Source organism: Balaenoptera physalus (genome assembly GCF_965194825.1).
Source record: "Balaenoptera physalus genome assembly, chromosome: 11".
NCBI lineage: Eukaryota > Metazoa > Chordata > Mammalia > Artiodactyla > Balaenopteridae > Balaenoptera > Balaenoptera physalus.
In genome coordinates, this window is record NC_138896.1 from 41,342,284 (window position 1) to 41,362,204 (window position 19,921).

At 56.4% G+C, this 19,921-nt stretch overlaps 3 protein-coding genes across 10 annotated transcripts; 2 read left to right on the top strand and 1 right to left on the bottom strand.

Moving 5' to 3' along the window:
• Nucleotides 1-61: 61 nt before the first annotated feature.
• SLC39A7 (solute carrier family 39 member 7) lies at nucleotides 62-4,129 on the bottom strand. 2 transcript variants are annotated; one of them, XM_082414696.1, is made up of 8 exons: nucleotides 3,993-4,129; nucleotides 3,273-3,681; nucleotides 3,015-3,183; nucleotides 2,785-2,853; nucleotides 2,521-2,664; nucleotides 2,232-2,372; nucleotides 1,842-2,038; nucleotides 62-942 (listed from the first exon to the last, which is right to left on the bottom strand). In XM_082414696.1, exons 2-8 carry the CDS (start codon nucleotides 3,675-3,677, stop codon nucleotides 670-672), a joined length of 1,398 nt encoding a protein of 465 aa, XP_082270822.1. In that variant the 5' UTR covers nucleotides 3,678-3,681; nucleotides 3,993-4,129; the 3' UTR covers nucleotides 62-669. The 2 variants fall into 2 exon arrangements, with proteins under 2 accessions (XP_082270822.1, XP_082270823.1); XM_082414697.1 differs by having other exon boundaries at nucleotides 2,800-2,853; nucleotides 3,993-4,127.
• Nucleotides 4,130-4,262: 133 nt separating this feature from the next.
• Nucleotides 4,263-10,939, top strand: RXRB (retinoid X receptor beta). Of its 6 annotated transcripts, none has more exons than XM_082414692.1 (10): nucleotides 4,272-4,689; nucleotides 5,351-5,598; nucleotides 6,076-6,232; nucleotides 6,594-6,773; nucleotides 7,911-8,083; nucleotides 8,478-8,607; nucleotides 8,811-8,943; nucleotides 9,059-9,150; nucleotides 9,469-9,574; nucleotides 9,686-10,939. In XM_082414692.1, exons 1-10 carry the CDS (start codon nucleotides 4,455-4,457, stop codon nucleotides 9,831-9,833), a joined length of 1,602 nt encoding a protein of 533 aa, XP_082270818.1. In that variant the 5' UTR covers nucleotides 4,272-4,454; the 3' UTR covers nucleotides 9,834-10,939. The 6 variants fall into 6 exon arrangements, with proteins under 6 accessions (XP_082270816.1, XP_082270820.1, XP_082270818.1 ...); XM_082414691.1 differs by having other exon boundaries at nucleotides 4,273-4,689; nucleotides 9,047-9,150; XM_082414695.1 differs by lacking the exon at nucleotides 4,272-4,689 and adding an exon at nucleotides 4,771-5,175 and having other exon boundaries at nucleotides 9,047-9,150.
• A 1,186-nt stretch (nucleotides 10,940-12,125) lies between these two features.
• Nucleotides 12,126-19,352, top strand: LOC309638708 (collagen alpha-2(XI) chain-like). 2 transcript variants are annotated; one of them, XM_082414997.1, is made up of 6 exons: nucleotides 12,126-12,419; nucleotides 15,102-15,251; nucleotides 15,386-15,596; nucleotides 16,072-16,234; nucleotides 17,693-17,884; nucleotides 18,919-19,352. In XM_082414997.1, exons 1-6 carry the CDS (start codon nucleotides 12,338-12,340, stop codon nucleotides 19,327-19,329), a joined length of 1,209 nt encoding a protein of 402 aa, XP_082271123.1. In that variant the 5' UTR covers nucleotides 12,126-12,337; the 3' UTR covers nucleotides 19,330-19,352. The 2 variants fall into 2 exon arrangements, with proteins under 2 accessions (XP_082271123.1, XP_082271124.1); XM_082414998.1 differs by lacking the exon at nucleotides 18,919-19,352 and having other exon boundaries at nucleotides 17,693-18,684.
• The last annotated feature ends 569 nt before the right edge of the window (nucleotides 19,353-19,921 follow it).

Consider the following 19,921-nt stretch of genomic DNA (forward strand, 5'->3'; position numbering starts at 1 on the left):
TGGAGCCGGGAGAAGAGGGGCCCCCATTCCCCCCAAAAAGACAAAGACTGCGCGTGGAGCGGAAGATCCAAGGACTTTATTTCCGGTCATCACCCCTCCTCCTCCATTCAAACAGTGATATAAAAGAATACAAACAAACAAAAAAAATCAGGCCATGAGAGTAGCAACTAGCCCCCCTCCCCCCCAATCACTCCCAAATCAGGACACACGATTGACTTTTATCCCCGACTTCTGCTACCCACTTCAGGGCTCTGGTCTTCCCTGGAGTTTCCACCAACAGGTGGGAGAGAGGGAGGTGGACCCTGGAGAAGCCAGTGTGTGGCAGCTTGGTCCTCTGTGAATAAGTGGGGTGGGGGATATGGGGTAGGCTGCCATGACTCCTCTCTCTTCCAGCCTTCTTCATGGCCCCACTTAGCCCCCAAACCCAACAACATGGTCAGCTCATGCCCAACACTATGGTCCCTCTGGGCTGTCATTCTCACCTCTGCAGCCCCTGTAAGACTGCCAAATGTTGATAGCTTTCAAGCCAAAGTCGCCACCTCCCTAGGATACAACTCCCTCCTTTGGCAGATGTCCCAGGCCAGGGCCCCCAACTTCCACAGACCCCTGACCTGGAGGGCTTAAAGGCTAGAGGTTTGGGGGTGGGGTGGGGCTGGTTTACCCCACCTCTCACTCAAGGTGGGCAATCAGCACCATCATGACAACTCCCCCCAGCAGCCCCAGCACCTCCAGAAGTGATTGCAATGGTGATGCCTCCCTCAACAGCTCAGGCAACACTGACACCGTTGCTACGTAGATAAAGCCACCTGCAGTGAATGGCAGAACCCAGCCAGGACCTGTGCCACCTGCAACTTCACTGCCCACTGCCCCTCCTTCAGTTAGGAGGGCACAGGCTGTGCCTGCCAGTGCCCCTATTGCCGTCAGTAGTTGTAGACGCATCGCCTGGTGGGCAGAAAAGAGAGAGAGAGGCACTCACCAACATCTAAAGGTTATCAGTGGTTTAGATGTGGCTGGAGGGGTGTAAGTGTACATGGATAGGATGCATGTCTTTAGAAACTAAATAGTAAAGCAAAAAGAGGGGGATCTAGAATAGACACTGAAAAATCTTAGATCAAAGAGGTCCTTTCCACAGACCTTCTGACCCAATAGGTCAGGGTCAGGGGCATGGTGTGAAAGACCCCCATAAAACATTCAGATGGCTTATGGACCACAGTTCAAGAACTACTGAGCTACAAGACAAAGAAACAGAACTTCTTCCCCCTCATTTCTAGAGGATCCGTTGTCAACAATACAGGCATACCTTGGAGATATTGTGAGTTCAGTCCCAGGCCATCACAATAAAGCAAGTCACATGAGTTTTTTGGTTTCCCAATGAGTATATTTACACTATCCTGTAAGTGTGCAGTAGCATTATGCCTACAATGTACGTAGCTTAGTTAAAAAATACTCTACCGATAAAAAACGCTAACCATCACGTAAGCCTTCAACAAGTTGGAATCTTTTTCCTATAGTAACATCCAAGATCACTGATCGCAGATCAACATAACAAATATGATAATAACGAAGTTTGAAATGTTTCAAGAATTACCAAAGTGTGACACAGAGACATGAAGTAAACAAATGCTGTTGGGAAAATGGTATCCATAGACTTGCTCAAGCAGGGTTGCTACAAATTTGTAAAAAACGCAATATCTGCTAAGTGTAATAAAGGAGCGCAATAAAACGAGGTATGCCTGTAGTACAACTTGTTTGGAACTAATGGGTGGCAGTCTGGGTTTGGGGTGGGTTAGCGGGGGATAAAGGGCTTGAGGCAACCATGTTTGGTGCACACCATCACCAACCTGCTTTTTGCTGCAGCCAGACTGGACCAAGATGGCAAAGTCCCCAACTTCATGGGGCACTTCATGTAGCAGAACAGTCATTGTGGTCAGGATCCCCAGTCCCCGACCCCCTCGAAATGAAGCACCAATGGCCAGACCATCCGTGAAGTTGTGTGCCAGGTCAGCAGCCAGATTCAGGTACCCTGATACACGTAGGTCTTTTACAGGAGAAAAGGAAGATGAAACAATTAGAGGTATTCATCACCCCTAGTCTCAGCCCTGATCAGCCCCCCAGAGACCACTTCACATCCAGCCCCAGTATTTTCCAGACACCTGCCATCATCCACAGTGCTGTTCCATGTGATTCATGATGATGCCCCTTGCCCAAGCGTATGCAACCCTGGCCCTCACCTGAACCTGCTTTTTCCTCTTCAGAGTTCTGAGGTTTCACTGGCCTGTCTTTGGGCCTTGTGCTCCCTCCTCTGCTCTTCCTCGACCCCCCTGCTTCCTTTTCTTCTTCCTCTGAGCTCTGTTTCTCCTTTGAAGGACGCTCTGAGGGAAGAAAGGAGTTGGTAAGAGTGGAGAACAGAAATTTGCCAGTATGTCCTCATAAGGGTAGTCTTCTCCCACCTAAGAACCATAAAATGAGGAGATTCAGAGATGGCAAGGTGGCTTTCAGGAAAGTTGTTCCTGGGCTCACCCTGTCTTCCATGTGTGTGACTGTGAGCGTGTCCATGTCCGTGTCCATGTCCTCCTTTCACATGTCTCACAAATTTCTCCACCACGAGAAAGGCGACAATTCCACTGAGGACCCACAGTCCCACAGACAGAATGGGGCCCTGGCCTAGGAATGGATACATTGAGACATTAAAGGAGATTTGGATTTCAGACTCTTCCTCCCCAAGCACAAGAGAAGAATAGGGAGGGACAGACCTTCCCCAGCACCCCAACCCCACGTCTTCACCTGCCCCTTCCTCACCACTGTGGGAATGTCCATGTCCAGGCTGCTCCAGAGGGTGGTGAGAATGAGGTTCTGGAGGAAGGGGGAGACAAAGCCAGATGAGGAAATACCCCACCCAAGGGGTGTGTATTTGGGAGAATATTGGAAGGTCAGGGATCACAAAGGGGAAAGAACCCACTTGTCCAAAGCATGAAATACATTAAGATTTGAGGTAAAAGCTAGAGATTACTTACCCAGAGCATGAGGGATGAGGTGCAGGAAGGCATCTCCCAAGAGCCCACCTGAAGCAAAACTCAGCAAGATCTGGAGCAGAGAGCGGTGCCGAGGGGAGTTTGACTCCACGGGGATAAGGAAGAGGACAAAAAATGGAGCTGCAGAGATCAGCACTGTGGCCCCCAGTGCCTGGTGAGGGAGAGTCAGGGGTCAAGTGGTGTGGGGTTTCCCAACAATCCCGAACCAGCTCCCCTCTGCCCCATCCCTGGGGGACTCACATAGGCCCAGAGAGTGACAGTGTCCAGGTCCTGCTTGATGCCTGGAGCCCCAGACTCCTCATAGATTCCATGGCTGTGCTCATGATCATGTCCATGTCCTTGGTGGTAGAGGCTCTCATGAGAGTGGCTATGACTATGGCCATGGTGCAGATCCTCATGTGAATGTCCATGGTCGTGACCGTGGGTATGCCCATGCCAGATGCTCTCGTGAGTGTGGCCAGGGGCATGGCTGTGTCCATGGTGGAAATCCTCATGTGAGTGCCTGTGGCTGTGGCCCTGGAAGTCCTCGTGCAGGTCTTCGTACAGGTCGCCATGACCCCCGTGTCCGGCCACTAGCAGCCCCAAGGCCGCCCAGATCAGCAGTCCCACGGCCACCCAGTGGGGGGCCCCCAGGCCTCTGGCCATCACGCTGACCAGAGGGACAGAGATAGTGACTCCACTTGACCCTCAACTCTATACCTATGAAGGGTCCGCTCTACTCCGTTCGCGCCCTCCGTCCACTTCTATGGGCTGCTTCCCCATTCCATCCTGTCCCCACCCACATTGTTCCCAAGACTCGTTTTCTTTATCCGGAACCCCATCCCTGATGCAGGGCCCCCGGGACACCGCTCTAGGCTTTGATCCTCCACTATACGGACTCTCTGCGCCCTCGTCTCTATGACCCACTAAATGAAGAAAAAGGCCTGAAAAGGACGGTAGGGAAAAACAGGGAATTCTCACCGGCTCCGGAATCCTCTCCTTTCCCGGTTTGCTCGGACGTGGCAGTCCCGCCTCTAGCTCCCGCGAGAACAGGGAGTTCCGTTCAACCTCGGTCCCAGTACCTTCACCAATATGGCGGCACTCCGGCAGTAGTGAAGCCCTCTAGCCCTGGCGCGCATGCGCGGGTGTGGAGGTTATTTGAGGGGACACTGCGCTAGGCGGGCTAACAGGCGGGAGGAGACCGCCTCCTCCGTTTCCAACCAGACGAGGAGGCGGGAACCAGCGCATAGACTTCCCTTCTATACCAAGATGGCTGCCATGTCGGCGCTGTCATTTTGCTACAGCGCAGAGCGAAGCGCTTAATTCGACCCGGTTAAGGCCAGAGACTTTTTCTCTGGGGCTTCCTCGTGCTCAGCTAGTCCAACGATCAATCCTTGGGAATCCCTGGTACCTCTTCGGTATCCCTACACTCAGCCAGGAATCATGTCTTGGGCTGCTCGCCCGCCCTTCCTCCCCCAGCGGCATGCCGCAGGGCAGTGTGGGCCGGTGGGGGTGCGAAAAGAAATGCATTGTGGGGTCGCGTCCCGGTGGCGGCGGCGACGGCCCTGGCTGGATCCCGCAGCAGCAGCGGCGGCGGCGGTGGCAGCCGGAGAACAACAAACCCCGGAGCCGGAGCCGGGGGAGGCTGGACGGGACGGGATGGGCGACAGCGGGCGGGGTGAGTGACCTAGCGGACGGACCGGCAAGCCAGTGACCGCGTTATCAGCAACCCCTTCCCCCCCTCCCCTGGTGTTCTTTCCCAGGCGCTCCCGCCCCCTTGTTTGTAAACACGCGTCCCCTCCCTCCCGAGGGCCTTAGTGCCCTCCCCCCGGGGCGGGGCGGGGAGGGGGAGCTTCCGCCCTCCTAGCGGTGGCCGCTTGAGGCCCTGCACCACGGAGGTCCCAGGCGTGGGACACTAGTCCTCGAGATTGAGGACTCTGGACGTTTGAAGGCAAATTCTGTGTCCTAGGAGGGGTCTCTTCTGCCTATCTTCCCTGCACGTTCTGGCTACGAGCTGGGAATGGAGGGGCTGACTGGTCCACCCCACGTGCTGCCCCACCCACACGAGATGCGTCTGGCTTGGGGTGATCAAATGCATTGTTTGGAATTTTCCTCACCTGAACGATCCTCCTCTGTCAACCCCCTTCTCTCACCACGATTAGGAGTTAAGCCGTTGTTTGACAGCAGGGTGCCTCTGGACTTGGGAAGGGGTGGGGTGAGGTGGGGGCGCGGTGGGGGGATCAGAGAGAGAATTAAAGGCTCCGGTTGGATGATCGAAGACTCATTTTCTCTTTTTGTCTCTTTTGTCTGTGTCTGTGCCTGTGTGTACCCCTCCCCAGACTCCCGAAGCCCAGACAGTTCCTCTCCAAATCCCCTTCCCCAGGGGGCCGCTCCCCTTTCTCCTCCGGGGCCACCCTTACCCCCTTCAGCAGCTGCATCCCTTGGAGGCTCTGGGGCTCCACCCCCACCCCCGATGCCACCCCCGCCACTGGGCTCCCCCTTCCCGGTCATCAGCTCTTCCATGGGGTCCCCTGGTCTGCCCCCTCCAGCTCCCCCAGGATTCTCCGGGCCTGTCAGCAGTCCCCAGGTGAGAGGTCGTGACCCCCTTACTGCCTCTCCACTTTCATTTCCTTGTTTTCCTTGTGACCTAGATCCTTGTGTGAACTTCCCCAGGCTTGTGGTCCTTGTGTAACCCCTGGCCTTTCTTGAGGTGACTGAGCTTTCAGTGCACGCCTCCTCCCCAACCCTGTAAAAGAATCCAGCTATTCTTGATGTCCTTTTCATATATCAGTGATTTTTTTGCCCTTTTGGTCTCATCTCCCCTTCTGAGATACAAGCCCTTCAGGGCCGCTGTGTTGCACAATTTCAGGGGGACCTTTATGTCTCATCTCTTCGGGGTTGTACTCCAGGGGTGGCCCTTCCCGGGCACTGCAGTGTAAATAATGTCCTTTGTAGCGTGTAATGCAGGGCCCTGCCTAGGTGGTAGGGAATGATGTCCCTCCCTTCTGAGAGATTATCCTTCCCAATGAGTCTCCCTGTGACTTCCCTATTTCCCCCAACCCAGATTAACTCAACAGTGTCGCTCCCTGGGGGTGGGTCTGGCCCCCCTGAAGATGTGAAGCCACCAGTCTTAGGGGTCCGGGGCCTGCACTGTCCACCCCCTCCAGGTGGCCCTGGGGCTGGCAAACGTCTATGTGCAATCTGCGGGGACCGAAGCTCAGGTATGGGGCTCAGAGGACCAGCAGAGAGGAAGAGAGCGTGTACCATTTACCATCACCTGTGGGATTCTCAGGGGCTCTTGAGGTTTGGTTAGAGCAAGTGAGCTGGGGGAGGCCTGATGACAGTTAAGGACCCTGCGGCTCAGATTTGGTGTGTGGGGGGCGTGGTCAGAGGGAGGAGGGGGATGGCATAGGGTTTTCGAACCGTGAGAAGAGTGGGACTAGATCATCCCTCATGTCCTGGTTCCCCGTCTCTCTCTTTGGCAAACACAGAGCAGACTTCAACTAAATTTGCTGGGGGGAGGTGGGCAAGAGTCCTAGTGGCACAGGGTGCAGTCTTAGTGCTCTTCCTGTCCTCTCGCAGGCAAACACTACGGGGTTTACAGCTGTGAGGGCTGCAAAGGCTTCTTCAAGCGCACCATCCGTAAGGACCTGACCTACTCGTGCCGGGACAACAAGGACTGTACGGTGGACAAGCGCCAGCGGAACCGCTGTCAGTACTGCCGCTATCAGAAGTGCCTGGCCACCGGCATGAAGAGGGAGGGTAAGGGCCTGCCCCACCCAGGCCTCGCAGTCTACCCTGTGGGAGGAGAGGAAGGAGGGGGAGGGGAGACTGCAGGGACTATACCTCTTAGGAAAGCTGGACTCCTCTCTCTCCTCCAGAGGGCGATATTTGATTCCCTCTCCCCTGCTCATCAGCCCTCCTCTCTGGTACCCTGACCTGGTGCCTTGAGTTTCCTTCTCAATGGTTCTGCTTCTGTGGCCTGCCCCTCTGACCCCTCCCTGGTCTGGTGCTAGGGTAGGATAAGTTTTCCTTCCCCATGATGGGTTTCTCTAGCTCCCCTTCTCTAACCTGAGTAATTCTTCCTCATTTTGACCAAGTGCTTCCACTCTGGTCTCCATCTCCCTATTATCTGTGTTCTCTCCTCCAAACTCTGGGACTCTACCCTCTTAAGCTGCAGCCTTTACTGAAGACCTCAGGGCTTCTTTTCCTCTTTTTTTTTTTTTTTTTAATCTCTATCTTTTCTTCTTAAGCCTGATTCTGGAATTCTGAGAGAGATACTTTAGGGAGTATATGTTGGTCACATCCCTCATTTTAGAGAAGATGAGCCTGAAGCCTGGCTTTCCCAAGGTCATGCAACAAAAGAGTGGCAGGTCTGGGATCAGAACCCACACCTCTGAAGGCCCAGGCCAGTGCTCCTTTTCCTCCTTTTTTGTTGAGTCAGAAGAACACCAGATTTGCCATCAGGCACGCTTAGATTTGGACATATGACTTGCCATGTATTGTGTGAACTTGGGCAAGCTGTTTAATGAACTCCCCCAAAATCGTTATTTTTAAAAATGGGGTCAAGAGCTCACAGGGTCGTTATAATACTTGATTAAATGTGAAAGTGTGCTTGGCACATTTCCTAGTATATAGTAGGCTCTCAGTTTAAATGCTAGCTTTCTCCGTAATTCCTTTACCCACCCTTTTACTTCTTCTGGGTTTATTTATCTGTTCTTTTATAAGTCCTGCTTCTAGACTGCTACAAATCTGCTATGGTTTCAAGTGACTTCCCCAATTTCTATAAATATCTTCTAAGGGCCATGAGACCCTGATAAGGCCCTAAGGACATTTTGGAATCTCCTCATGGCTGGCTGCTGACTTTCTACTTTTTTCTCCTTCCTCCTTCTCCTGCAGCGGTACAGGAGGAGCGTCAGCGGGGAAAGGACAAGGATGGGGATGGGGAGGGGGCTGGGGGAGCCCCCGAGGAGATGCCCGTGGACAGGATCCTGGAGGCAGAGCTTGCTGTGGAGCAGAAGAGTGACCAGGGCGTTGAGGGTCCTGGGGGAACCGCGGGTAGCGGCAGCAGCGTGAGTGCTGGGGTCAATCTACTCTTCTTCCTGATGGGGGTGGGGAGGCGGGAGTCTAGGTCTGTTCTATCTCCCCCTCCCCTCCCTCCCCCTCACAACCCATCTAACACTGCCGGGGACCGGAAGTGCCGCCAAACAAGGTCTCTTAGACATCTGAGGTAGGCGTGATAACATCCTCCGTCCCCACTCCCAAAACAACCCACTCACAGAACCACAGGCAAGTCCCAAATTAATAATTGTTTTCCTGAATGCTAGAAGAGGAGGAATTGGTTCAGGTGGGGCTTGAAGAGAGACTACAAATAAGGAGGGGGTGTCAAAAGCCTCTTATGGGGTGGAGGGGGGCTCCCAGTGTACTTCCAAACCTTCCATAACTCTCACCCCTCCTCCCCTGCAGCCAAATGACCCTGTGACTAACATCTGCCAGGCAGCTGACAAACAGCTCTTCACACTTGTTGAGTGGGCAAAGAGGATCCCACACTTTTCCTCCTTGCCTCTGGATGACCAGGTCATACTGCTACGGGCAGGTCAGTGACCTTGGACTCCTTGAATCTCTTGTCATTTGACCCCTCTTGGACCTCCTGACCTTCAGGGACCCCAGCGGCCTTACCTTGCATACTCAGAGAGCCAGTCTCATTGACCTCGCCACCTCTTCTTCTCTTCCCCTGATGTGCTTTCAATCCCATGGCCCGATCCCTGGCTCCTCACCCTTGCCACCCCCAATCCCCAGGCTGGAACGAGCTCCTCATTGCCTCCTTCTCTCACCGATCCATCGATGTCCGAGACGGCATCCTCCTCGCCACAGGTCTTCACGTGCACCGCAACTCAGCCCATTCCGCAGGCGTGGGAGCCATCTTTGATCGGTCAGTGGCCCTCGGCTGGGCTGGCCTGTCGGTCGAGGGGGTGGGGCTATAGGCTGGTCCGTGTCCAAGGCTGGCTGAGCTGTGACCTTTGAGTGACCTGCAGGTCCCTCTCCAGGGTGCTGACAGAGCTAGTGTCCAAAATGCGTGACATGAGGATGGACAAGACAGAACTTGGCTGCCTGAGGGCAATCATTCTGTTCAATCCAGGTAAGAGGAGGATTACCCCCGTCTCTCAAGACCAAGGCAGCCTTGGAGCCTCCTCTTCTTCGGAGACTCCTAAGTTACCCAGCTATCCCCCTCAACCTAGAAATCTCACAGCTGACCAAGAAGAACCCACATCTGCTGATAACATTCCCTTTGCAACCCCATCCCTCAAACCCATTGTGCCCTGCTTCCCTTGCCAGGCATCTGGTGAAGGGCGTGTAGGTGGGGCCCAAGAGGGACATCGTGGGGGCCACACCTCCACATTTGTCCTGATTTGATTTGTCCTCCTTCCTCTTCCTCCTCTCTTCCCTGCCATCCCAGATGCCAAGGGCCTCTCCAACCCCAGCGAGGTAGAGGTCCTGCGGGAGAAAGTGTACGCGTCCCTGGAGACCTATTGCAAACAGAAGTACCCTGAGCAGCAGGGCCGGTGAGAAGGCGCTGTGGGGCTGAGGGGTTGTGGGAACCGAGGCTCCTGCTGGGGTGGGGGTAGTGCCATGTGGCTCTAGCTCTCACTCCATGTCTCCCATTCCCTCCTCAGGTTTGCCAAGCTGCTCTTGCGTCTTCCTGCTCTCAGGTCCATAGGCCTTAAGTGTCTAGAGCATCTGTTTTTCTTCAAGCTCATTGGTGACACCCCCATCGACACCTTCCTCATGGAGATGCTTGAGGCTCCCCACCAGCTGGCCTGACCCCACACCCAGATGTGGTGTTCCTCACGCTTGAGGAGGGCACATGGGCAAGGGACTCTGAGCCTTGGGGCAGGGTGGGGAGGGACCATGTTCCTAGAATCTTGGTGGGGTGAGGAGCATAGGGCAGAACTGAGACCTCCAAGGGGGGGTCCCTAAACCCTGCAAGGGTTTGCTTGACATCCCAAGTCAGAGGGGACCCCAGACTACTTTGAGGGCTGGACCTCTCCCTTCAGTGGCCTTGAGTCTCTGAATTTGTCTGGCTCTGCCATGATCTGGGGGTGCTTTCTTACCCCCGGCCTGGAACGGCCTCTCCTTCCCCCGGCACAGAGCACTGGCCTTGCTCCCAGGACCTGGCTTCCTTCTCGTCTTGCCTCACTTAGCCCCCCATCTGAAGAATGGAAATGGGAACTCCCGCAGAGATGGATATTGGGGGGCAGGCCCCCCAAACGGATGGACATGGGAGTCAGGCTCTGACAGGCCTTCCTCCAACCAAGACTGGCAGATGGGGGCTTCTCTGGAATAAGGAGGGGCTCTGTCGCTGTCCCCTGTCCGGATCCCCCTCTCACGCTTCACCTCCTTCTGCAGTCAGACTGAAAAAGAAAAAGGTGGTGGTGGTTAAGGGGCGGGTGGAGATGTAGGAGCCCATCTGCTATTTTTAATTTTCTCTGAGGATAGAGACTTGCAGTTAGACTCAAAGAAGTACTGTACTTTCCCAGGTTGACTAAGAAATGCCAGTGGTGGGGGTGGTGTTTGGGAAAGGCAGGGCCCTGAGATGGTCTGCGGGGCTGGCTCTTCAGCACTGGCCTTCCCAGCCGCCTCCCCCACTCTCCCGTCTGGCTTGGGGAAGGGGCCTGGGCTGTGAGGGCGGTGTGGGGGGGAGCGGCTTGGTGAGTAGTCCTCAGACCCTTCCCCTCCCAGCTCTCCCCCCAGCCCGGGGCACACACCTTGTAGGCTGGGGACACAAGCTCCTGGCCTCAGAATTGAGGGGAGATGGCCCGCCTGCAGAGATGGGGTGCTGGGGCTGCATGATTTTTGCCCTGCGGCTCTTCTCTCCGGGGTTCCCTTCCCCTCTCTTTCACTCACATAAAATCGCTTTCAAATTAAAATCGGTGTTTTCTGGACTGAGGTGACTATGGGGGGTGGGGGCAGCGCCGCACCGGGCCGCGTGTGGGAGGGTATCCGGTCGGGAGCTCCGGACCGGCTCCCTGGACGCCGCCGCCGCCGCCTAAGTTCCCTGGGGCCTGGGAGGCGGGCGCAGGGTGGGGGACACAAGGCGCGCTTTGTCGCGGAGGTGGGGGGGGGAGAGGGTGTGCCAGCCTGGGGGCGGGGCCGGCCGGAGGGAGGGGGGCGGCTGACTCTCAAAGGCGCCTTGTTCGCGGGCGCCCCCCCAGCGCCAGCGGGCGGCGGCGCCTCGGCTCGCTCCGGGCTTCCCTCCGGCCGCGCCGCGGGCTCCGGGCAGACCCGGCGCCGTGCCCGTTCGTGGGGGCGCACTGGGCGCCGAGCGCCGCGGCTTACTCCGGTGTTGCCCGCCTGGAGGCGGCCTCGTCCCCGAGTGACCCCGTTTCCCGTACTCTGCCAACCAGCGTCGGCGGCTTCCCGCGCCCCCGCCTCTCCACTGGGTGCCTTTCCACCTGGGCTCCCGGGCGCTCTTACGTCGTCCCCCTACTTCCATCTCTTGGGACCTGATTAGCCTGTGTGTGGGTCTGTCCAGTCTCTGGCCTCCCCTCTAACCGCCCTCCCGCCTCGCCCCCCACCCCCGCTCCCCGCGGCCGTCGGTTGCAGGTCCCCAGTCGCTATCTATAGCCGTGTCTATAAATACCGTGCCCCGGGCCAGGCTCTGTAATTACAGCGGGCGGGCCGGGCCGAGGGGAAATAATTATGGAGACCCAACGGGGTGAGGGGAGGTAGCGACCCCCAGGCCCGCCTCTCCCCTCCCACTGTGCCGTAAATCCCGCCCCGGACTCTGCTGAAAGGGGGCTCTGGGCCCCCAAGGGGGAGTAACGGGGAGGGGTGTTGTGACTGGACGTCTGCCCCCCCCAAAGAAAGAGACTGGGGAAGAGATATTGGGGTTCCCGAAAAGAGAATCCTAAGGTACAGGCCACTGAGTCCCTGCGAGAAGCAGAGGAGAGCAGTCCGAGGGTCAGCGAGGGAGGGTTCCCACTTGCCCCCCCACACCAGGTGGAGATCGGGGGTGGGGTTTCCCTCGGTGGCTGTGGGCGGGCGGCTGGAGGCAGGGGCTGGGCCGGGGGCGGGAGCGGGGTGGGGGTTCTGGGCTGCTGGGGTGGCCGGGGACACACAGGAGCGGCGGCCACCGAGGAGGGAGCAGCGCCGGAGCCCCGACGGCGCCTCGCTGCATGGAGCTGGGTCACTGAGAGCTGTCGCCACCCGGCAGCCTCCGACTTCCCCGAGACCCCGGCGTGCGAGCCTGCTCGCTCTCTCCTGCCAGCCTCGGGGTGTCCGGCGCCTCCGGCGGTCCCTGGGACCTGGCGTTACGGGCGCCCGCTATGGAGCGGTGCAGCCGCTGCCATCGCCTCCTCCTGCTGGTACCGCTGTTGCTGGGCCTGAGCGCGGCCCCCGCCTGGGCAGGTAAGGGGAGTCCCAGCGCCTGGGTCATCGGAATCAGGCTGGAGCTCCGCACACCTCGGGACAGGGGACAGCTGATGCCTGAGGAGCAGGGGGCAGCTTCTGGGTCCAAGAATGGGTTTTGGAGGGGGTCAGGGGTCCAGACTGGAGGGCAGGACACCTGGGTTCCTTGGAGCCAGGGTGGGGATCTCTTTTCCTCCTTGAAGTGACTGGTGGAGGGCAGGTAAGGCTGAATGGCAGAGCATCACCTGAGGGCGGTGAGTGGGGCTGGATGGTGGGGTCCTCCAGCAGGGCCACTGTGGTCCAGCTACTGCTGGAGTCAGGAGTAGATGCCAGTGTTGATGGGTGAGAGGCGCATGTCTGTTTTCTGTCTTTCTGTCTGTATCTCTGGGGTGAGGCGGGGGAGCATCCTTGGGTCAGAGCAGAGCCTCGAAAGTAGAGAAAGAAGGGATACCTGGACTATTTGTCCCATCAGCTTCCCCGACAGGATCCCCTTCCCCCTCCCCGTGCCCTCGATGCTGCCACGCGGCTGGCTCTGGGGAGCACTGGGGCTGGCTGCCAACAGGACGGCCGCTGGACAGGCCAGGATCAGGTGTCTGAGGCAGGAGCCAACTCTTTGCATTCCTGCCCCGCCCCTCCCCCTCTGGCCAGCCGGGCTCCCCTGGGACCCTGGCATCCACAATCCCAAGCTTTTCCTTCTTTTTCCCAGGATCCAGAAGTCCTGGCTCCTAGGAAAGGGGGTTTGATGTTGGAGAGGAGGAGGCTGGGAGTACCTGGGTACTAGGCAGGCTGGAGCAAGCCCCCTCCCCCCGTGGAAACACTGGAGGCTGATTTGCATATAACTTGACTATTCATTTCTTCTCTGCTTTGGAGAGAAGATGGTCAGAAAATCAGCATAAAGGATTAGATTAGATTACAGAAGGAAGAACTTTCAAGATAGGAGGAGCATGCGGCTCAGGGACAGAAAATTGAAGTGTGGGATGTCTGTAGACTCTAGGAGTCTTTTTTAGAGAGAAAAGGGAACCTTTAACATGGAGGCAGGGGGATGGCTGAGATGACTGTCTCTTATTTGGGGGCTGAGTGGGTAGAGGTGGGACCCTAGCGGGAAATAGGTTAGTGTGGAATTCATCAGAGTAAAGAAAAGGGCGTTTTGGGGGCCAGAGGTAGAGTGGTGAGGGTGATGGGGCCACCAATGGGGAGACTGGGGCAGATTGAGGCCAGAGACAGTGGGGCACGTATGTGGCTTGAAGTGGGAAGATGGGTGGGCAGACCTGTGGGTAGGTTGTCTATAGGATGGAACTGTACTCTTCTGGGGTTTGGTGGAGGGTGGGGCCCTCTGAGGTCTCCTTGGCCTGGGGTCTCTGTGAGTCTCTGTGTCTCTGTCTCACTTACCCTTCGTCTCTCAAAGCGGCCCTTGTGTGTTGGTGTTTGCGGAGCTGCCACACGTGGGGGCCAGGCTAGGGCAGGGGAGTGGGAGGGGGCAAGGCCGTGGTTTCCCGGCTTCTGGACTCAAAGGGCCTTTTCTCTGCCTGCCCGCCCCACCTCACCTACCCCACCCAGCTCTGCTCTCCTGATCACTCTGGCCCCTGCCCTGCCCCACACTTCTATGAGGGTTTTGCTGGAACTTTCTCTGGGATTTTTCCAATCGAGCTGATGGAGTGAGAAGTATGTGTATTGGGGAGCAAGTGAGGAAGAGGTGACCTCTGTCTTCTCAGGAGTTTGAGCCCTCAGAAGCTGAGTTCTAGGTGGACAGGGCTGGTGGCCCGGGTCTTGAATCTTTGGACCGTGGCGGGGGGGGGGGGGCGGGGGGGGCAGAGTCGAAGTTCCAGGTGTGGGGAGCTTGCCCGGGTTTTGGGCAAAGGACTCTGATGGGATCCACAGATGTGTGGCTCCAGGCCCTGGACCTGCTCCGGCTCCGCGTGGCAGCTTCAGGCTCCCCACCCGCCCCTGCACCCCAGCCCATCTCCCGAGCCAGGGGCACCGGCTCCTGGGGTGGCTCTTTCTTGTATCTCCTTCCTCTGCATGGTCAGAGGTGTCCCCACCTCCCCAAACACGGGAATCCCAGCAGCTTGCAGTCCCCTCCCCACAGAGCTGCTTCCCTGTTCCCTCCCTCGTGGCCCCCCTGCACCTCCCGTGCCCAGGATGATCGTTTGCCCAGATGTTGTTTATGCTGGAGACATGGGACTGAGGCCAGAGACCCAGAGACCAAGAGATACGGAAAGGGAGGAAGAGAGGGAGAAAGGAAAAGCTGGGTAGAGTGTGAGGGAAACGGAGGAAGACAGAAGAGCCAGGGAGAGAGAAAGACCAACAGATACAGAGACAGAGAGAGTAAGCGTGACAGAGCTAGAGTAAAGGGAAGGCAGAGTTGGGAGAGAGAGATTAAGAGAGAATAGAGAGAGATTCATAGGCTGAAAGACGGAGATAGGGAGAGAGTGACAGAGACAGAGGCTGGGAGGCGGGGACAGAGGTGGGCATGGAGCTGAAAACCGGCTCAGCGCTGCCCTTTTCCAGGTGACTTTCGTTTTCCATCCATTCAGGCCCCGTTCAGGAGCAAGTAAGGGAGAGGTGACTTTTATCCTCCAGGGAGTTTGAGCCCCAGGAAGCTGAGCTGTAGACCCCAAATGTCCCCCGTGTGGGCCCTCCTGAGAGTGTGTCCCTTCCCCTGACCCTCGTGGACTCTCCCAGGTGCAGCCCCTGTGGATGTGCTGCGGGCCCTGAGGTTCCCCTCCCTCCCTGACGGTGTCCGGAGGGCGAGAGGCATCTGTCCAGCTGATGTGGCTTACCGAGTGTCCCGACCCGCCCAGCTCAGTGCACCCACCCGCCAGCTCTTCCCAGGTATGGGTGACACGCTGGAGGAGGGAGAGTTGGCCGAGGTCACAGGGTAGGGTCTGGGATCAGACACAAGAAGGGAAGGGGTTAATGTCTTGCTTTGCCTCTCACTCCACCTGTGTGTGTCTCTCGGGTACCAGGAGGCTTTCCCAAAGACTTCTCTCTACTGACTGCTGTCCGGACCCGCCCTGGCCTCCAGGCTCCCCTCCTGACTGTCTATAGTGCCCAGGGCGTCCGACAACTGGGCCTGGAGCTTGGCCAACCTGTCCGCTTCCTGTACGAGGACCAGACTGGACGACCTCAACCCCCTGCTCAGCCCGTCTTCCGAGGCCTCAGCCTAGCAGATGGCAAGTAAGTCAGTTTGCTCCTCTGGCCTGTCTGGCCTACCCTTTCAGGAGCTCCCCTCTGGCCCCTGCCCGCAGAGCCCCCACCCCCTAATCTAGGAAACCCTGCCGACCCTGTGGGCCACCACTCACTAACCCACTGCCCAAACTTCTGCCTAATCACTTCTAGCCCAGAGTTTGGGCTTTAGAGTTTAAATCCTTGCAAGTAGGACTAGCTTGTACCTTGGGCAAGTTCCTTGACTTTTTTTAGTCTCGGTTTCTATGTCTGAAAAATAGAGATAATAGAATTGTGAGAATCAAATGAGAAAGTGATGGGATGGTGCCTGGTGTATTGTAAGCCTTAGGTACATGGTAGTTAACTGTGATTACTACTATTGTTATCATTGGCTTGTCAACTCTTCCATCAAGGGCTGCTCAGCCCTCTTGACTTACCCCCTTCAGTCAGTTGCTTGAACCTCCCGCCACCCTGTTCCTATGACCAGATGGCACCGTGTGGCTGTGGCTGTGAAGGGCCAGTCGGTCACCCTCATAATTGATTGCAAGAAGCGAGTCACCCGGCCCCTCCCCCGAAGTGCTCATCCAGTTTTGGACACCCGAGGCGTGATCATCTTTGGTGCTCAGATCCTGGATGAAGAAGTCTTTGAGGTAACCAGAGCAGCCAGAGAGAGGAGTGACTTCTGATTCTATGCCTTGTATCCACTCCCCTTCTGACCTCAGTACTCTGTCTTCCTATGTCCTACCCTTCACTTTTCCTTTCATAAATTTATATTTCCATTTCCTATCTTCAGGGCTAATTTTTTTTCTGTAGGAGAATTAGGTGCCCACTTATGTGGCAGGACTGTCCACAGTCACTTATTCTGTCACTCGGTTTTCATTAGTCCACCCATCCATCCATCTCTTCAACTGATCCATCTGCCCATCTATTCACCCACGCATCCATTCACACACTCACCCACCTACTCAAGCATTCAGTCTTGTATCCTCCCACCTGCCCATTCTTCCCCTGCTCAGCCACTCCCTGCTTTAAACCACCCATCTATTCAGCTATCCTTCCGTCCATCCATCCTCTTTAACCCATCCATCCACCTATTCACTCATCCATCCACTCACCCGCCCCGTCTACCCATGCATAGAAGGATACATGCATGCATCTAGCAACTCATTTACCCACCGCACTCTCCACCCTACCATTTCTTCACTTCCATCCATCTACCTACATACTGTTTGTATCTACTCTGCACCTCCCATTTATTTACCCACCAATCCACCCACACATACATTCACCATCCATCAACACTCCCATTCAGTCAAGTGTTCGAGCCCCTATTCACCCACCCACCCACCCACCCATCTATCCACCCACCCATCCATCTGTCCATTCACCCACCCAGCCAGTCAACATTTTCTGAATACTTGCTGGCCCAACACTAAGGGGGAAGACAGAAGAATAATATCAGATTTCAATCATCCCAAGGAACTACCAGTTCCACTGTGGAGATGAGACAGTAACCCCAAACTAGAATACAATGCAGGGTGCACTTATCACCACATGTGGGCACAAATAAATGCCATTGGAAATCAGAACTGTCTTCCCCCCATTTCCAGAGATCCTGAGAATTCTCATCATCACTGTCATTGGAAGGTCAAAGCAACTAAGGTTGGGCCACTGTCTCCAGAAGCCCTTGTGAACAGGCTCATGCATGGCCACATGGGCAGGGTGTAGGCCAAGAGTTGAACTTACAGTTGGAGGGTTTGAATTCTAGTCCTGATTCTACCACTTCGAGTGACCTCGGACCAGTCATTGTCTCTTTGAACTTTTATGAATGGAATGTGCTTGGAAAATAGGCATAAAGATCCTTGTTCTACTGACTTCAATCCTTGTCCAACTGTCCAGTTGTTGTGAAGGTTCAGTGGGATTATGAATGAGAAGGTCCTTTGAAAACTGAAAAGAACTGTGCACATGGGAGGGCTGGTAATGACCTTCTCCATTATATAGTCTTGTCTCGGATTGGCCTCCGACCCCATGTCCCAGACTCTACCCTGTGTCTCTTGGAAGCCCACTCTGCCTCCCTCCATTGGTGTCCCTTCCTCTTGTCTTTGTAGGGTGATGTTCAGGAGCTTGCCATCGTCCCGGGGGTGCAAGCTGCCTATGAATCCTGTGAACAGAAAGAGCTGGAGTGTGAGGGGGGTTGGAGGGAGAGACCTCAGAGACAACAGTCTCACAGAGCCCAGAGATCTCCGAAGCAGCAACCACCAAGACTTCATAGGTCACAAAACCAGGAACCCCAGCGACAGGTGAGGGAGCTGGGTGAACCCCAAACTGCAGCACACCCCAGGGAGGGAAGACACCCTCACATCTCCCCAGGGGAATTCCCCCAATGTCCCAGAGCTCCCCATCCTATTTTGGGCTCCTGTTCTCCCCTCCCTTGTGCCCCTCCCCAGCCGTACCCTCTATTCCCATCACCCGCCCCCTCCCCACCCCCAGTCCTCATTCATCAACCTTTTTATTTTCATTTAAAAATAAAAAGTTGTCATGAAGAATTCGTGGCTGGGAGCCGTGTCCCCTCCTTGTGTCTCCTCCTCTGCTAGTCTTCCTGGGACTGTGCCCCTGGGCTTTCCATCCCTTCCTCGAATTAAGAGATTGCTAGACCATGGAGAGTTGGGGAGAGAACTGGGGACAGAGGATGGGAGAGCAGAGGAGGGGAGAGGCAGAAACAGGGAGAAAGTTGAAATGGTAAGACCAGGAGGGGAAGAGGGGAAGGAGTAGGAGGTAGAGTAGGTCTGTGCAAGTGTGGATACGGGGCCCTCTCTCTGGCCCCCTGCACGGGGAGGTGCAGGATAAGGGACTGGCGGGGGGAAGGGAAGGGAGGGTACGAATTGGGTGGAGTCTTGACAGTGACAGGGGTCAGCGGTCTGAAGACTGGAGGGTCAATCTCTTAATCATGTCTGCTTCTGTCCCACGTGTGGGACCCATCCCCCTTTCCCACCACCCCTTCTCTCTCCTGACTCCCACCCCTCCTTTCATCCCCAACTCCCACACCACCTCCTCACCTGCCTGCCCCCCCTTCCCACTTATTCCCACCGCCCCTTCCCTAACCCCAGTCCACTGAGTCTCTCTACTATGACTACGAGCCCCCCTATTACGACGTGATGACTACGGGGACCACCCCTGATTATCAGGTAAACTTGAGGGACTTCTCCCGTTCCCCCCACCACCCCTTGCAAACATCTATGACACCTTCCTCCCCTCCCCACATGCAGGGAGAGCCACCTTGTATTTAGACTGTGGGCATTCCCTCACTGCCCCCTCCCGTGTCTCTCTGCTGCAGTGGCCTCCAAGCCCCAACCACAGGGCTCCCCCTCCCCTCAGGGGGCGTCGGACCCCTCCCCGAAAGCCTACCCCACCTGCCAAGAGATCAGCGGCCGGGCAGGCGTCCCCCTCTCGAAGTGGAGGTTCTGGCCCAGCTCGGGGCCAGCCTCCCCTCTCCCGGCGCCCAGCTCGGATGGCAGCTCCCCTCACTACCCGGGGCCCCCCCAGGACCAGAGGCAGCAGTTACCGGCAGGTAGAGCCAGGGCATCCAGATCTCTGCCCCCAAACCTCTGTGACTTCGGAGATTCACCCTCCCCAAAGCGTCCCCCCTCCTAAGGGGCTGCAAGATCTGAGATTGCCCCCACCCCCCCAGCACAGACAGACACTGCCCCCGGGGGATGAACTGCTGCTTGGCCTCCCTTTCCGCTAACCTCTCTCCTTTCCTCCCACCCCGTGCTCCTCTCCCCACACCTTCCCCCTGGGGTTAGGACCCCACCCCAGGTGAAGAGGAAGGAAACCTGGAGTCACACCCCTTGCCACCCCCTGAGGAGGTAACTCCATCCCCCACCCTCGCCCCAGCTGGGTCGGTGGGCGTCTGTGACCCACTCCCCTTGCCCCACGTCGTCTTGATGAACCAGCGCCTCCTCTGGCCAGAGGGCTCTTTGTCATCTCCATCCGTGTCCTTCTGTCTCCTGGTCACTCCGGACCTATCGGTCTGCTTTCCTCTCTCAGAACAGTCATTTTTCTCCACTGTCCATGTCTCCTGCCATTATTCTTTGATTCTGGAGTAACTTCCTCTCCCTGTTGGTGTCAAATGGTTTTACTTTCTGTCATATTTCTGTTCCCAGGAGCCATTTTCTGTCCAATGCTGTCACTTTTCCTCTTCTCCCCCTCTTTCCATCCATTCTTTGGTCATTCCTTGGATTCTTTCATAGATTATTATGTCCATGGACTGTCCACTCTGTGTCCAGCCCTCTGGCCACCCTTCTTGTTACCCATCATTTCTTCCAACCGGGCCCATT

Coding starts and splice junctions, on each gene's coding strand:
- SLC39A7 (XM_082414696.1), bottom strand. CDS start 3,677: ATGGCCAGAGGCCTGGGGGCCCCCCACTGGGTGGCCGTGGGACTGCTG. Junction 2,854..3,014: donor CCTCATCCCTCATGCTCTGG/GTAAGTAATCTC, acceptor CCCTTCCTCCAG/AACCTCATTCTCACCACCCT. Junction 2,373..2,520: donor TCACACACATGGAAGACAGG/GTGAGCCCAGGA, acceptor TTCTTCCCTCAG/AGCGTCCTTCAAAGGAGAAA.
- RXRB (XM_082414690.1), top strand. CDS start 4,455: ATGTCTTGGGCTGCTCGCCCGCCCTTCCTCCCCCAGCGGCATGCCGCA. Junction 4,690..5,350: donor GATGGGCGACAGCGGGCGGG/GTGAGTGACCTA, acceptor ACCCCTCCCCAG/ACTCCCGAAGCCCAGACAGT. Junction 6,774..7,910: donor CACCGGCATGAAGAGGGAGG/GTAAGGGCCTGC, acceptor CTTCTCCTGCAG/CGGTACAGGAGGAGCGTCAG.
- LOC309638708 (XM_082414997.1), top strand. CDS start 12,338: ATGGAGCGGTGCAGCCGCTGCCATCGCCTCCTCCTGCTGGTACCGCTG. Junction 12,420..15,101: donor CGCGGCCCCCGCCTGGGCAG/GTAAGGGGAGTC, acceptor GGACTCTCCCAG/GTGCAGCCCCTGTGGATGTG. Junction 16,235..17,692: donor TGGATGAAGAAGTCTTTGAG/GTAACCAGAGCA, acceptor TTGTCTTTGTAG/GGTGATGTTCAGGAGCTTGC.